Here is a 14,326-nt window from a genome sequence, read left to right as displayed (position 1 = left end):
GGACGAGAAGCTGGATATGAGTCAGCAGTGTGCCCTTGTTGCCAAGAAGGCCAATGGCATTTTGGGATGTATAAGTAGGGGCATAGCGAGCAGATCGAGGGACGTGATCGTTCCCCTCTATTCGACATTGGTGAGGCCTCATCTGGAGTACTGTGTCCAGTTTTGGGCCCCACACTTCAAGAAGGATGTGGATAAATTGGAGAGAGTCCAGCGAAGGGCAACAAAAATGATTAGGGGTCTGGAACACATGAGTTATGAGGAGAGGCTGAGGGAGCTGGGATTGTTTAGCCTGCAGAAGAGAAGAATGAGGGGGGATTTGATAGCTGCTTTCAACTACCTGAAAGGGGGTTCCAAAGAGGATGGCTCTAGACTGTTCTCAATGGTAGCAGATGACAGAACGAGGAGTAATGGTCTCAAGTTGCAGTGGGGGAGGTTTAGATTGGATATTAGGAAAAACTTTTTCACTAAGAGGGTGGTGAAACACTGGAATGCGTTACCTAGGGAGGTGGTAGAATCTCCTTTCTTAGAGGTTTTTAAGGTCAGGCTTGATAAAGCCCTGGCTGGGATGATTTAACTGGGAATTGGTCCTGCTTTGAGCAGGGGGTTGGACTAGATGACCTTCTGGGGTCCCTTCCAACCCTGATATTCTATGATTCTATGAGGGGTGAGTTTATAAGTACCTACATAGGGAACAGAAATTTGATAATAGAGGATTCTTCAGTCTAGCAGACAAGGCGTAATAAGATCCAAAGGCAGACAGACTAGAAATAGGGCACACATTTTTTAACAGTGTCATTAACCATTGGAACAACTTATCATGGGTTGTCATAGCTCTACATCACTAGACATTTTTAAAATCAAGACCAGCTGTTTTTCCTAAAATAGTTGCTCTAGTTCAAACAGAAATTAAGGGAAGTCCTATTGATGGTGTTATACAAGAGGCTTGACTAGATGATCACAAAGGTCTCTTCTGGCCTTATAATCTATGAAAGCAACAGGTCTCTCCTTCTTAACTTTAGGTGCTTCTCTCTAATTTGGCCACTAGAAGCCTTTGGGATAAACAGCATTATCATATAGTAAATGAAGTTCTTCGAGATGTACGGCCAGTATCTGTATTCTACTGTGTGCGCGCACTTCATGTGCCTGAGACCAAAAGATTCTTGCCAGCAGGGCACATGTGCAGAGCAATTGACACATCTCCTAATGCTGTGAACTGAGGCTATAAGGGGCAGTGCAGAATAAGTGCTTCTCCAGTTCCTTCTCCACTGTGAAGCAAGGAAAAGATCTGAGGCAGAAGGAAAAGAGGGTAGTGGAACACAGATAGGGACAACACATCTCAAAGAACTCCAGTTACTATAAGATAAGTAACTTCTTTCTTCTTCCAGGGATGGTCCCTATCTGTATTCACTGTGAGTGACTGACAAGCAGTATTCACAAGAGGAGATAGGTGCGAGAATGCTGCTGATATAAATGATCACAGAACTGCTGCTCCATAGGACGTGTCTGCTGTGGAGGCTTGTACTATAGCATATCTCATGGAGGTATGAATGGAACTCCATTTAGCCCCTTGGCATATATCATCGAGTGACACTTATTGAAGTGAGGCTACTGAAGATGCCTGTGTTCTGTAGAGGCCTCTTATTTGTTCTGCTAGAGAAAGGAATAGTTTAGGTGACATTTTGATAGATTTTGTTCTTTGCAGATAAAACACTAATGTTCCATGCATGTCCAGGGAATGGAGTCTCTTATCCTCACTGCTTATATGAAGCTTTGGAAAAAATACAGGTAAGTGTACTGTCTCATTTATGCGAAAGTTCGGGATTACTTTAGGAGTGAATTTTGGGTGCAATTGCAACAAGACCTTATCCTTATGGAACACTGAATATAGTGGATCGCCCATCAGGGCACCAAGTCAGAGACTAACAAATTTATCTGAGCATAAGCTTTTGTGAGCTACAGCTGATGAAGTGATCCTTTATTGCTCTAACCTAGGCTACCTCCTCTAATGAGGGCTGAGCTCTTAGACTGGTTGTTGTCTTGCCCTGACTGAGGGCCTGGTCTTATAGACTTTTGCTGCCCTGCCCTGATGACAGGCCAGAGCCCCTAACTGCTGGCTACCCACCCTGACTGAGAGCTGGGGCTCATAGACCCTTTGCTGCTCTGTTATAACTGCAGGCCAGAGCCCCTAACAGTTGGTGCCTCGCCCTACCTGAGGGCCTGGGTTCACATAGACTCATTATTGCTCAGCCCAGCTCAAGTGGCCTGAGCTTTAAAGACAGCTAATTCACCCCTAACTGACTGCCGTTCTAAGGGTGAGACTGCGACGAGGCATGGTCTCCCTCAGAGGTAGAACAGCAGGGATGGCCACACACTTTTACATTTGCATATTTAAGTTATAAACTCTTTGAGATAGGGATGACTTACTATATGTTTGTACAGCACATAGAAGAATGGGTCCCCTTCAATTAGGGCCTTTAGATATTACTGTAATACAAATCATAAATCATCTCCTGGATTATGCAGAAAAGGAAATTTGACTTTGGAAAATTTATTGCTAAAAATAAATTGCTTTGTGCAAAGATTAAACTTTAGTCTTTAATGATATATTTATTATTCAATATTTACGAAAATTTACAAATGTAAAAATGTATAAATCATTATGAATTTTTTGGATGCAGTAGGCAGGACGAGGAATTGGCATTTGGGAGTTTATAACTGAGTAATAAGCTACTTATGATCTTTGCCCCAACACAATAACAAAACCACTGTCACGAGGGTGAGTATTTTGAAAAATACTGTTATAGCTCTTCCTGCTGTGATTGTGGCCAGACTGAAGCTAAGCCTACTTTTAGCTGTGCTTAATTTAATTCAGCCAAGATATTTGAAATAAGTGGGATCTGTGCTAGAATTTTACGTTCTAACTTTTTTGCCATGATTGCAGCTGGACTTTTCATTTGCTGATCTGGCCAGATACTGTACAAAAGCATTTCAAATAGCTCACAAGAATGATCTTGTGCCACTTCTCATTTCAACCTCTGACATGCATTCAATTTTGTACTGACACTTTAGGGACAGTTGTAGCACCTGTTCTTTCCCCCTCATTTGATTCTCATTCACAAAATGGGCTACCCTGGTTGTTCTTATGGCAATTCTAAAAGATTAAAAACAAAAGTGGGCTTTTTACAATTAGGACTCCTATCTAACTTGCAGGTGGTCTCCTTTGTTATAATGATGATCACATCTCAAAATAATAATAATGTCACAAATCACTGTAACACAGTACCTCCTCAAAAAGATCATTTGCACATTTGATTCTTGTACTTGGTTTTCTTCTAACCAAATTTAAGCACAAACTTGAGCTGACAAAGTGGGCAAGTTCAGCCTACATAGCTACCTTCTCTCATATTTAAATACTGTTTATGAGGAATTAATACATGGTATTTGAGAGATGGGAAGCCGTGATATGACTGAATAGAGAAGCAATAAAAATTATAAACAGATTGGGAAAACAGACCTCCAAGAAAAGATGAAGGAAATTGGGAATGTTCAGTTTAGCAAGAAAACCACCAGATAAAAGTTTATCCATGATCAAATGCTACATTTAAAAACTATAAAAGCAATAAAAAAGTTGACAGCCTGCCTGGAACTCAGCAAGGGTTGAGAGTGCTGTGGAGGCAGCAAGCTCAGCCACTGAGGAGACAGTCTCAATCTGCAGCAAGTTCCCTGACCAATACATACACAGGTAGATTGACTGGCTCTAGTCACATGTAGCCTTGCTTGGCTGGAAGGGGAATGGAACATCTGGCATTGGGGAAAAGGATTCATAGGAATTAAAAGTTCTCTGTGAATGAGAGGAAAATTAACTAGTATTTTGATGCATCATAAATGTACACTTGTCAGTTCAGAGATGTGTGATCTGCACAAGGTGTTTGTGGGAGTTTGAAGGATACTTTGAGAGTATTATGATTTTTACTAAACTACTGTACACGTAATAGATATTTTGTGGAGCTGAAGTGTAAATTTAGACAGCGTGCCCCCTTTTGCAACTTGTTTCAGTTGACAATATGGGATGCTGTAACATAATTCTTTAATAATCTTTACACAGGCCGGAATTTATTCCAATGTCAAAGTACCAAGGGTGAAAAGTTCTGCATTTTTAAAACAAAATAAATTTCTTGCCCAAAGGTAGCTCTAGATGGCATTAACTCTCATTCTGTCACCTCACAATACCTGCGTGGAGTGCAGTCCTCATGTGGAGGAATGATGACAACCTTCACAGTTACTGATGTTCTCAGCAGGTCAATCATTTGTTCATGGCTTAGAGTGGCTACAGCCACTTTGCAGATCTCCACTAGCCGGCTGCCCTGTCGTAATCCTGCCTGCCAAGCATAGCCATAGGGCTCAACGTCTGCCACAATGCCTTCATAGTTCACATGGAAACCAAGCTGACCCAGTCCATTCCTACGTAAAGTCATCTCCGTGGTCTCACAGCCCTTTGTCACAAACTGAGAATTGAAATGAAGAGGAAAGAGTGATTAGTGTAATGAATTATAATCTGAGAGGGCTATAATTCTGGGTTTTACAGCCACAGTCCAAGATGGGGTATGGAGAAAGGGAACAGAAGTACTTTGTCTCAAGACAAGTCCCCACCGATATATACAATACCAGTTCCAACAGGTCCCTTTATTCAAGCTGGATATTTAAGATAGCAGCTGATTGCACAGAATTAACTAGTGGTATTGTAGTTCTGCCTTAAAATTCCACTTATTTCATAGGAACATTAAAGGAATGTGGCAGTGCACAACAGGTAAGTGTGGAGGACTTACACAAGCACCTGTATTTCATATTTAAAATTTGACATTTTTACTAGGTCTGTGGATATTTCACAAAACTACCATTTCTCCATTATTCAGTACAATAGTTTGATGGCGTGCAACTATCCAATTTAGTGGAACTGAAACCTTCTGCCACTGTCTTAACTGGCACCAGGGTGACTACAGGTTCTAAATGCTTGAACCAATGGCATGTGTGTCTCCTTCCCTCTTGTTCATTTTACAATTGTTATTTTTAATGTAGTGGAGAACACAGCTGCTACAAATACGTCTTTCCTTCATGACACAGTATTATGTGGACAAATAGTGAAGATGGACAGACATTTTCTAGACAAACAATAACAATACAATGAATTGTTTATTTTACTTTATTACTATTATGTGTATTGAGACAGCATCTAGAGGCCTCAATCTAGATTGGGGCCTGATTTGCTAGGCACTGTTCAGACACATAGTAAGGCAACTTCTACTCAAACTTTATTTGAGACTAAATATAACATGGATATGACAGAGTAAAGAGGAAACAAGAGAAATAGATAAGATCATTTGACTAGACAGGCATTTACTGTACAACTTGATGGTTCCTGAAGGTACCAAATTTTTTCTCATTCTTTTTAAACGACATCAGCTACTCCTGACTGATGCAAAACAACCAACAATGGCTGGCTACTTTCTGGTAGATGTCAAAGTAGAGGTGTGTGTGTGTGGGGGGGAGGAATAGAGAGAGAAAACAGGAAATGGCCTTGTGGAATTAATTAATTAACAAACAGCGATTGTAAGCATTGTAATTCATTTGTTACAAAGACCAAATTTTAATTTAGAAAAAAAAAATTCTAACCTCCAGCCTTTTCACGACCTCTTTGATATCATCAGAGTTGTTGATAAAGCTCTCCACAGAAACACATTCACCCCTGTCATAGAAGAGTTTGATGCTTGTGTCCGTTGAAGTCCACCCTATCACATCTCTGCAGGAACAATTGAACACCACACTCTTTGTATCCTGCTCAATGAGAACTACAAACTCATTAGATACACCCAGGAGACAGTCTATTTCCATACCCTTGCAATAGTCCTTTGCATGGACACTCCACACAATGGCACCAGAACTATGGAGCTCTGCTCCTGGATAAGGTTTGGACTTTTCCTTCTTTTTTGAAGCAAGTGAAATGAAGGGGAACTTGCCAGATGGGTCAATGGGTGTATTGGTGACATTCTTTTCTGCTAGATCTTTCAAGTACTCTTGGCGTGTCCTGGTGGCCATGGCACGGAACTTCTCGGATTTATGAGCAGCATTCTCTGCATTAATCACTTTGGCCAGTAAGAAGTCCCTGAACACATTTGATTTAGGAAAGGTAACACCTTTTGGGATTGGTGGTCCAAAGGATGGAACATCTCTGGATCTTGTCACAGCAACACTAGAAGAAATACAGAAATGAAGAAGTGATGTGTCAACATTTTAATTTCTCCTTAGCGGTTTATGGAATCTACAGAACCCACAGATATGCCCTTCTCAGGTCATCCTCTGATTTTCACACAGACCTACACTGGCAAAAGAAAAGGTTGCTTGATTCACCAGAGGCACAAAGTATCTGCAGTTAACATGCAGACAATTATTTTTTTACTTTGCTAGTTTCTCAAAGTTTTCTATAATGTATACATCGGAGAAGGGGATAGAGGAGAGAGGTAAATAATCACTCACTCTTCTTAATGCTCTCAATTGCCCTGCTAAAAAAAATAATCTAATAACTAAATGCTTCGTTACATATAATGTGCAAAATTTTCACAATACCCCACATTGGAAACCCACACAAAACTCTGTATTTGCATGTTTACTTCAGGTACAATTACATGCAAAAACAATGTTTATACTAACTTGAGAATGTGGCCAATATAATATATTGTAATATATGTTAATAATAACACAATTAAAATGTTAATAGCCAAGTATTTTGGTAAGTCCCATATATTCAATTTTTTGTAAATCAATGCTGCTGGGGGCATATATTAATATATTACATTCTCTGAGTTGTACATGACTCACCTATGAGGTGAAGAGGAACAATTCTGGCTCCTGTACTTATTCTTTAATATTTATACTATGGCAACATCTATGATTGACCATATTAATTAAGATCAATAATTAATTCATTCTAAACCATTCTTGGTTTTATTTTTAGCAAAACTAACACTCTTTTGATGTTTTCATTTAGATACACTAACTCAAATTTTCTTACTTGTGTATGAATAAAAATGTGGGTATATAATCTATATGCACAAACACCATGATTGTATGCACAATTTAAAAAACATTGGTCTGTTTTCTTTAAGGTCAGCACTGCTCTGTGTCAGTTGGAAAAAGCTGTCTTCTTAACCAGTCATTCAGGATAGGTGAACTGCTTGGACCAAATCTGACTACTCTAAACTCCTGCTCAATTTACCCCTTGAACAGAAATGTTACTTTTGTATGGTTTATAAAGACCTCTCCTCCCAGAAGAGGGGGAAGGAAGCAGGGGGAGGATGGGATGCATGCTCTTCTCTTATGGTCAGTTAAAGGCGGTTTATAGAGCTGTTTTACATCAACAGAGAAGCACAAAGCAGCTATGGTGTATATCCCAGATTCCCCTTCCCTGCTGTTTCCTGCATTCTCATTCCACAACCCCAAGTTTCCCTCCCACCTTTCCACCCCCTATGTTAATCTGTGCACTGCGCACACATCCACCGGTTTCACACTCTTCTGTCTTCCCTCTCACCCCTGCGTTCAGTACCTCTTGTGCAACAAGTAGCTTTTTCAGAAAAAACATTTAGGATTAACGGTTATGTTTGGCATTATTCATAACTGAAAGTTTGTCCTTAACAGAGAGTAGTGCATAAAACATCCTTCAGAGAAATTCACCAGGCTTTGTCCTCATTCAAAATGGCAACAACCACACAGTATTTTTTATAGGACTCAGGTCACAAGTTGCTCTCAGTTTAGGTGGCCTTCTTAAAATGACCATAGTATCCTGTTGGTCCCAATGGGAATGAACTCAAGCTGCCCTCAGGGAAGACAGTGCATCCCTGTTCTGTCAAAAGGCAAACAGGAACTGGAGAATGAGGGTGGTGACTAAATTTACTGAAAGCAGCTTGATGTTTCAATCCCATTGAGAATAAGAGGTGACAACCATTTTTGAGAGTTTTTCTGAAGGAGGGCATTATTCTTCAGCTTCTGCTGAAGGAGAAACTCCAGAATTATAACAGAAAACAAAAATCAATCATTAATCCCAAAAGTTTCATTTTGGAAACTAGTCAATGCACCAGAGATTCACATCTCTGCCAACAATGCTGAGCTGAAATAATCTGTTACCAAAAAAAGACCTGTTAAATTTCTTAAAGGACCCATTTTAAATTAAATTTAACCTTAAACAGATTAAGGGATTTACTTGAGAATTCTCAGAAAATTAATTTGGTGTCCAAAAAGAAAGTGCTGTAACTTTGGTGAGGATACAGTGTATTCTTCATACATAACAAAATGACTGTACTCAACTTTAATTTAGCCACAGAGATGCAACCATGAAAACAAAAATAACCCCACTGCTATGTATTTGAAACCCTTCTTCCCTCTTGCCCCCACCCCTGCTTCTCTCTTCCCTTGTCACAATGTCTCTCTACTGAGATTTCAAATTCTTCAGGGCGGGGACCATGTCTTCCCAATAAGAATTTAATTTAATAATCAGCATCTGTGAACAGTTTGAGACTACACCAAATGGCACAAGTTGAAGAGGGCTTCAGATCCAGAATTCTGAATGCTGACTGATTTATGAGGAAATAATTATTTATGGGCAGTTCTGTATTTTAATCTGTACAAGCACTCAGAGCATAGCATGGGTGCCCATAGAAAATTTTATACATTTGAAATTAGATAATGGTTTGCATTATAGACAGAAAATTTCTGGTACTGTGAAACTGTTCCAAATAATCCAGTGGAGAAAAAGTCAAACTTATTCTGAGAGATTTCCTATAAAAACTTTTCAGAACTGAATTGTATAAATATGGATCAAGTATTTGTAGTGGAAAACCCATCAATGAAGAATTTTAAGCCCATGAAAGGTACATGAAACACACAAAGGTCCTGATCCTGCAAGTTACCATGCTTGGGAAGACTCCTGTATCTATGTAGAGGTATCACTGAAACCAAGTGTCTGCTTACTTTTTAATCTGCAAACTACATTTCTGTACAGAAGCCAACTGTGTAATAAAAATACGGTTTCAGACAGAAAATGTAACTCTCAGTTTCTTCTTTCTGCAGATCTGGCCACACTTCTTCAATGGCTTCAATGAAGTGGTAGCATGAACTCAGATTCCTGAGTCTTTTCCACAAAAACCAGCAAACCCATTATGAGTTCTCAACAAAAATCTGTATTTTTACTAGACTACAAATATTAAGAATACTATCAAATGATACCAAGTTTTCTTTCTACATATAAATTAGTTACCTAATCTTAGAAAATTGAGCATAAAATCCATTTTCAATACAAAAATTTAATGAGCACAAATAGATTAAACATCGATTGATCCAGTGCTAATTCAATTAATCTGGAAGCCTCATAAATTTCTCAAAAGGGTAACAGCCTAATTTCAAAACTGCACCACAGTTTTTAAACCCCATGATTAAAAATATAAGGATCCCAGAACTCAGTATCCAATCAGTAACAAAATAAATCCTTATTTTACATGTTCAAATGCACCTATTTAGGCACTATTTTTAGCAACTTGTTTCCTGAAAATGTCTATGTGCCCACTAGTACCCATTCTCATTTGAAAGCTAGAGAACATTATTAACATCACAAAATCCAGAAAACTGTTTCCTTAAAGGAAGCAATAAAGTGTATTCCATTTAAGAATGCAAAAAAGGTGCTAAGCCTCAGCATATGTCAATATTTCCTTTTTGCTGTTAACCTGATAATAGTTACCTGTAACAGATGTTGTCAGTGCAGGGGTTGTGCACTCTTACAATGACAAAGACATGCTGGAAGTGAGAACGAATGTTCTTTGGGCTGAATGGCTGTGCTCCAGTTTCCTGGAAAACAATCGTCACAATATCGTTTCCAATATGCCGTTTTCTCAGGAGCTAAAAAAAATTAAAAAGATGACAATGGAAATCTCAGAGAATAGGTTAAAATGCATCTATCTTTTCATAATTTTTTCATTTCTCCTGCAATTATATTTTTAAATATCATGACTAATTATGGGGTATTTTTGTGTAAGCCACGCAGCTATTGCCATCGTTTTATTCTTCAAGTCAATGCAGACATTAATACACAAAATATCTGAGGACTTAAATGAGGAACTTGCCAATGTCTAACATATTAGACAAAATGCTAGCATCTTGCATTTTCTGTTTCCATAACAACAGTTTTAATTCTATTTTAAACACAAAGAAAGGACTATGTATGGGGAAGATTTTAAGTGATTCTAAAAAGCAAATGAATTGTAATGCAAGGCATGTTATGGTTTAGTTTGTCTACTTTGTGTGTGTGTGAGTTCCAACATTATCAGCTGGTAATATTTAGAAGCTGAACAACACTCAATATATAATTATTACAAATTTGAGGTAGCTTAATATTTCTGGTTTAAACTGGTTGACAGTGTACATTAATGTATTTTTCAAAGATGTTATTTTCTTTAAACCCAACACTACAGTCTAAAAATATTATTCTTCTGCAAAAATAACTGCAACAAAAACTTTTTATTACACACAAAAGAGCACAAGATCCTAATGCAATTCTGCAATAAACACTCAAACTGGGCATAATAGGATGAAAACAAAAATGCTGGTTAGCAGACAAAAGTAAACAAAAATTCATACTAACTGTGATCTTGTAATAATATAAAACGTTTCAGGTTTTATTTGTAAATTAATATACCAACTTCCTTCATCACAGAAAAGCAGCCACTTCTGGACTGAAAAGAAGTTGTTTTACAGTACACAGCAACATTACAGAATGCTTTAGGAAAGGAAGAGACTATTAAATTTATTCAACTGAAAATGTATAGGTAGGGGGAATTTATGTAGATAGAATGTGATTATCTGAGTTTGAAATTGGCCAGGTTACTTGAGTTGACATCTCTGCTCTTATAAAAGATGCCAAGGGTGCTATAAGACCTTGATTTTATGTTTCAAACACAGGACAGAACCTCAAACAATATAGCACTCCTCTTTCCCACCCCCACAACTACCATGATAGGCACTGATTTAATTCTGTCTCTGAGGAGAAAATGACAACTACTGCATGGCCAAAATAGCTTTCTGCAAACACTTATATATATTTTTGTCCTTTAAGATCTCTCTTCAGAGAACTGAACCAGTCCATCTCTGTTTAGCTTGTAAGATCCTATATCACTGCTAAGGTGCAATTAGATGGTTAAGAGGACAAAAAAAGTATCTCGTGACTGGGAACTGAGATTATTTCCTCTATAGATCAACACCCCTGGGTACACCTATGGACTCCATATCCAGGGGTTCTCAAGATTTTTCTTTTTGAGCTCCCCCCCGCCAACATGCTATAAAAATTCCCTGGCCCACCTGTTCCACAACTGTTTTTCTGCATATAAAAGCCAAGGAACGTTAGGGGGTAGTAAGCAGGGCAATTCCCCAGGCCTCATACCACAGGGGGGCCAGCAAAGTTAAGTTGCTCAGGCTTCGGCTTCAGCCCTGGGTGGCGGGGCTCGAGGCCTCAGGCTTCAGCCCCATGTCCTGCTTGACAGCCCCCCTGAAACCTGCTTGCAGCCCTGGACCCCTGGTTGAGAACTACTTATCAGAACCCTCTGGGAAACTTTGGCTGTTGGGGCCACTCATGTGTTCCCTCGTGATATTGAATTTTTGGAACTAAGGGCATATTAAAAACTGCAGCCATGTCCCTGAGCTCCTATCACTGATTAATAGCCAGGACCGTAGACTGTGGAGAGCGTGCCATGTGGGTCTGTGCAGGCAATCATCTCAGAGAACTTCAGTCACTCACAATTAATGTAAGTGTTTTTTTTCTTCAAGTATTGCTTGAAGTATTGCTTGTCTGTTTTCACTAACAAGGTCAGCTCCCAGACTGCTGCGCTGGGCATCACAAAATGCGGAAGAGATGGCCAGCCCTCTGTGGAGATAGAGGCGGTTAGGGACTATTTAGAAAAGCTGGACTTGCACAAGTCCATGGGGCCGGACGAGTTGCATCCGAGAGTGCTGAAGGAATTGGCGGCTGTGATTGCAGAGCCACTGGCCATTATCTTTGAAAACTCGTGGCGAACCGGGGAAGTCCCGGATGACTGGAAAAAGGCTAATGTAGTGCCAATCTTTAAAAAAGGGAAGAAGGAAGATCCTGGGAACTACAGGCCAGTCAGCCTCACCTCAGTCCCTGGAAAAATCATGGAGCAGGTCCTCAAAGAATCAATCCTGAAGCACTTGCATGAGAGGAAAGTGATCAGGAACAGCCAGCATGGATTCACCAAGGGAAGGTCATGCCTGACTAATCTAATCGCCTTTTATGATGAGATTACTGGTTCTGTGGATGAAGGGAAAGCAGTGGATGTATTGTTTCTTGACTTTAGCAAAGCTTTTGACACGGTCTCCCATAGTATTCTTGTCAGCAAGTTAAGGAAGTATGGGCTGGATGAATGCACTATAAGGTGGGTAGAAAGCTGGCTAAATTGTCGGGCTCAACGGGTAGTGATCAATGGCTCCATGTCTAGTTGGCAGCCGGTATCAAGTGGAGTGCCCCAAGGGTCGGTCCTGGGGCCGGTTTTATTCAATATCTTCATAAATGATCTGGAGGATGGTGTGGATTGCACTCTCAGCAAATTTGCGGATGATACTAAACTGGGAGGAGTGGTAGATACGCTGGAGGGGAGGGATAGGATACAGAAGGACCTAGACCAATTGGAAGATTGGGCCAAAAGGAATCTGATGAGGTTCAATAAGGATAAGTGCAGGGTCCTGCACTTAGGACGGAAGAACCCAATGCACAGCTACAGACTAGGGACCGAATGGCTAGGCAGCAGTTCTGCAGAAAAGGACCTAGGGGTGACAGTGGACGAGAAGCTGGATATGAGTCAGCAGTGTGCCCTTGTTGCCAAGAAGGCCAATGGCATTTTGGGATGTATAAGTAGGGGCATAGCGAGCAGATCGAGGGACGTGATCGTTCCCCTCTATTCGACATTGGTGAGGCCTCATCTGGAGTACTGTGTCCAGTTTTGGGCCCCACACTTCAAGAAGGATGTGGATAAATTGGAGAGAGTCCAGCGAAGGGCAACAAAAATGATTAGGGGACTGGAACACATGAGTTATGAGGAGAGGCTGAGGGAGCTGGGATTGTTTAGCCTGCAGAAGAGAAGAATGAGGGGGGATTTGATAGCTGCTTTCAACTACCTGAAAGGGGGTTCCAAAGAGGATGGCTCTAGACTGTTCTCAATGGTAGCAGATGACAGAACGAGGAATCATAGAATCATAGAATATCAGGGTTGGAAGGGACCCCAGAAGGTCATCTAGTCCAACCCCCTGCTCAAAGCAGGACCAATTCCCAGTTAAATCATCCAAGCCAGGGCTTTGTCAAGCCTGACCTTAAAAACCTCTAAGGAAGGAGATTCTACCACCTCCCTAGGTAAGGCATTCCAGTGTTTCACCACCCTCTTAGTGAAAAAGTTTTTCCTAATATCCAGTCTAAACCTCCCCCACTGCAACTTGAGACCATTACTCCTCGTTCTGTCATCTGCTACCATTGAGAACAGTCTAGAGCCATCCTCTTTGGAACCCCCTTTCAGGTAGTTGAAAGCAGCTGTCAAATCCCCCCTCATTCTTCTCTTCTGCAGGCTAAACAATCCCAGCTCCCTCAGCCTCTCCTCATAACTCATGTGTTCCAGACCCCTAATCATTTTTGTTGCCCTTCGCTGGACTCTCTCCAATTTATCCACATCCTTCTTGAAGTGTGGGGCCCAAAACTGGACACAGTACTCCAGATGAGGCCTCACCAATGTCGAATAGAGGGGAACGATCACGTCCCTCGATCTGCTCGCTATGCCCCTACTTATACATCCCAAAATGCCATTGGCCTTCTTGGCAACAAGGGCACACTGCTGACTCATATCCAGCTTCTCGTCCACTGTCACCCCTAGGTCCTTTTCTTGGAGGTCCTTTTCTTGGTCCTTGAGGAGTAATGGTCTCAAGTTGCAGTGGGGGAGGTTTAGATTGGATATTAGGAAAAACTTTTTCACTAAGAGGCTGGTGAAACACTGGAATGCGTTACCTAGGGAGGTGGTAGAATCTCCTTCCTTAGAGGTTTTTAAGGTCAGGCTTGACAAAGCCCTGGCTGTGATGATTTAACTGGGAATTGGTCCTGCTTTGAGCAGGGGGTTGGACTAGATGACCTTCTGGGGTCCCTTCCAACCCTGATATTCTATGATTCTATGATTCTATGAACAGGTGCACTCTCTTGGAAGGATTTCAGTGGACTGAAGGAAGGGATAATGGAACC

The 14,326-nt window shown here is 40.6% G+C and overlaps 1 protein-coding gene across 11 annotated transcripts in view; it reads right to left on the bottom strand.

Moving 5' to 3' along the window:
- Window positions 1–14,326, bottom strand: part of SIPA1L1 (signal induced proliferation associated 1 like 1) — a 381,563-nt gene that overhangs the window by 66,205 nt on the left and 301,032 nt on the right. For all 11 annotated transcript variants that reach the window (XM_073348513.2, XM_073348511.2, XM_073348520.2 and 8 more), the window contains 3 exons: window positions 9,782–9,939; window positions 5,671–6,247; window positions 4,231–4,505 (listed from right to left, as the gene is read on the bottom strand). In XM_073348513.2, the coding sequence (XP_073204614.1) occupies window positions 4,231–4,505; window positions 5,671–6,247; window positions 9,782–9,939 (1,010 nt within the window). The remainder of the gene's footprint in view (window positions 1–4,230; window positions 4,506–5,670; window positions 6,248–9,781; window positions 9,940–14,326) is intronic.

The sequence above is a fragment of the Lepidochelys kempii genome, chromosome 6, assembly GCF_965140285.1.
Source record: "Lepidochelys kempii isolate rLepKem1 chromosome 6, rLepKem1.hap1, whole genome shotgun sequence".
NCBI lineage: Eukaryota > Metazoa > Chordata > Testudines > Cheloniidae > Lepidochelys > Lepidochelys kempii.
Note: the sequence above shows the minus strand (reverse complement) of the source record. Positions and strands in the feature narration are given on the sequence as shown.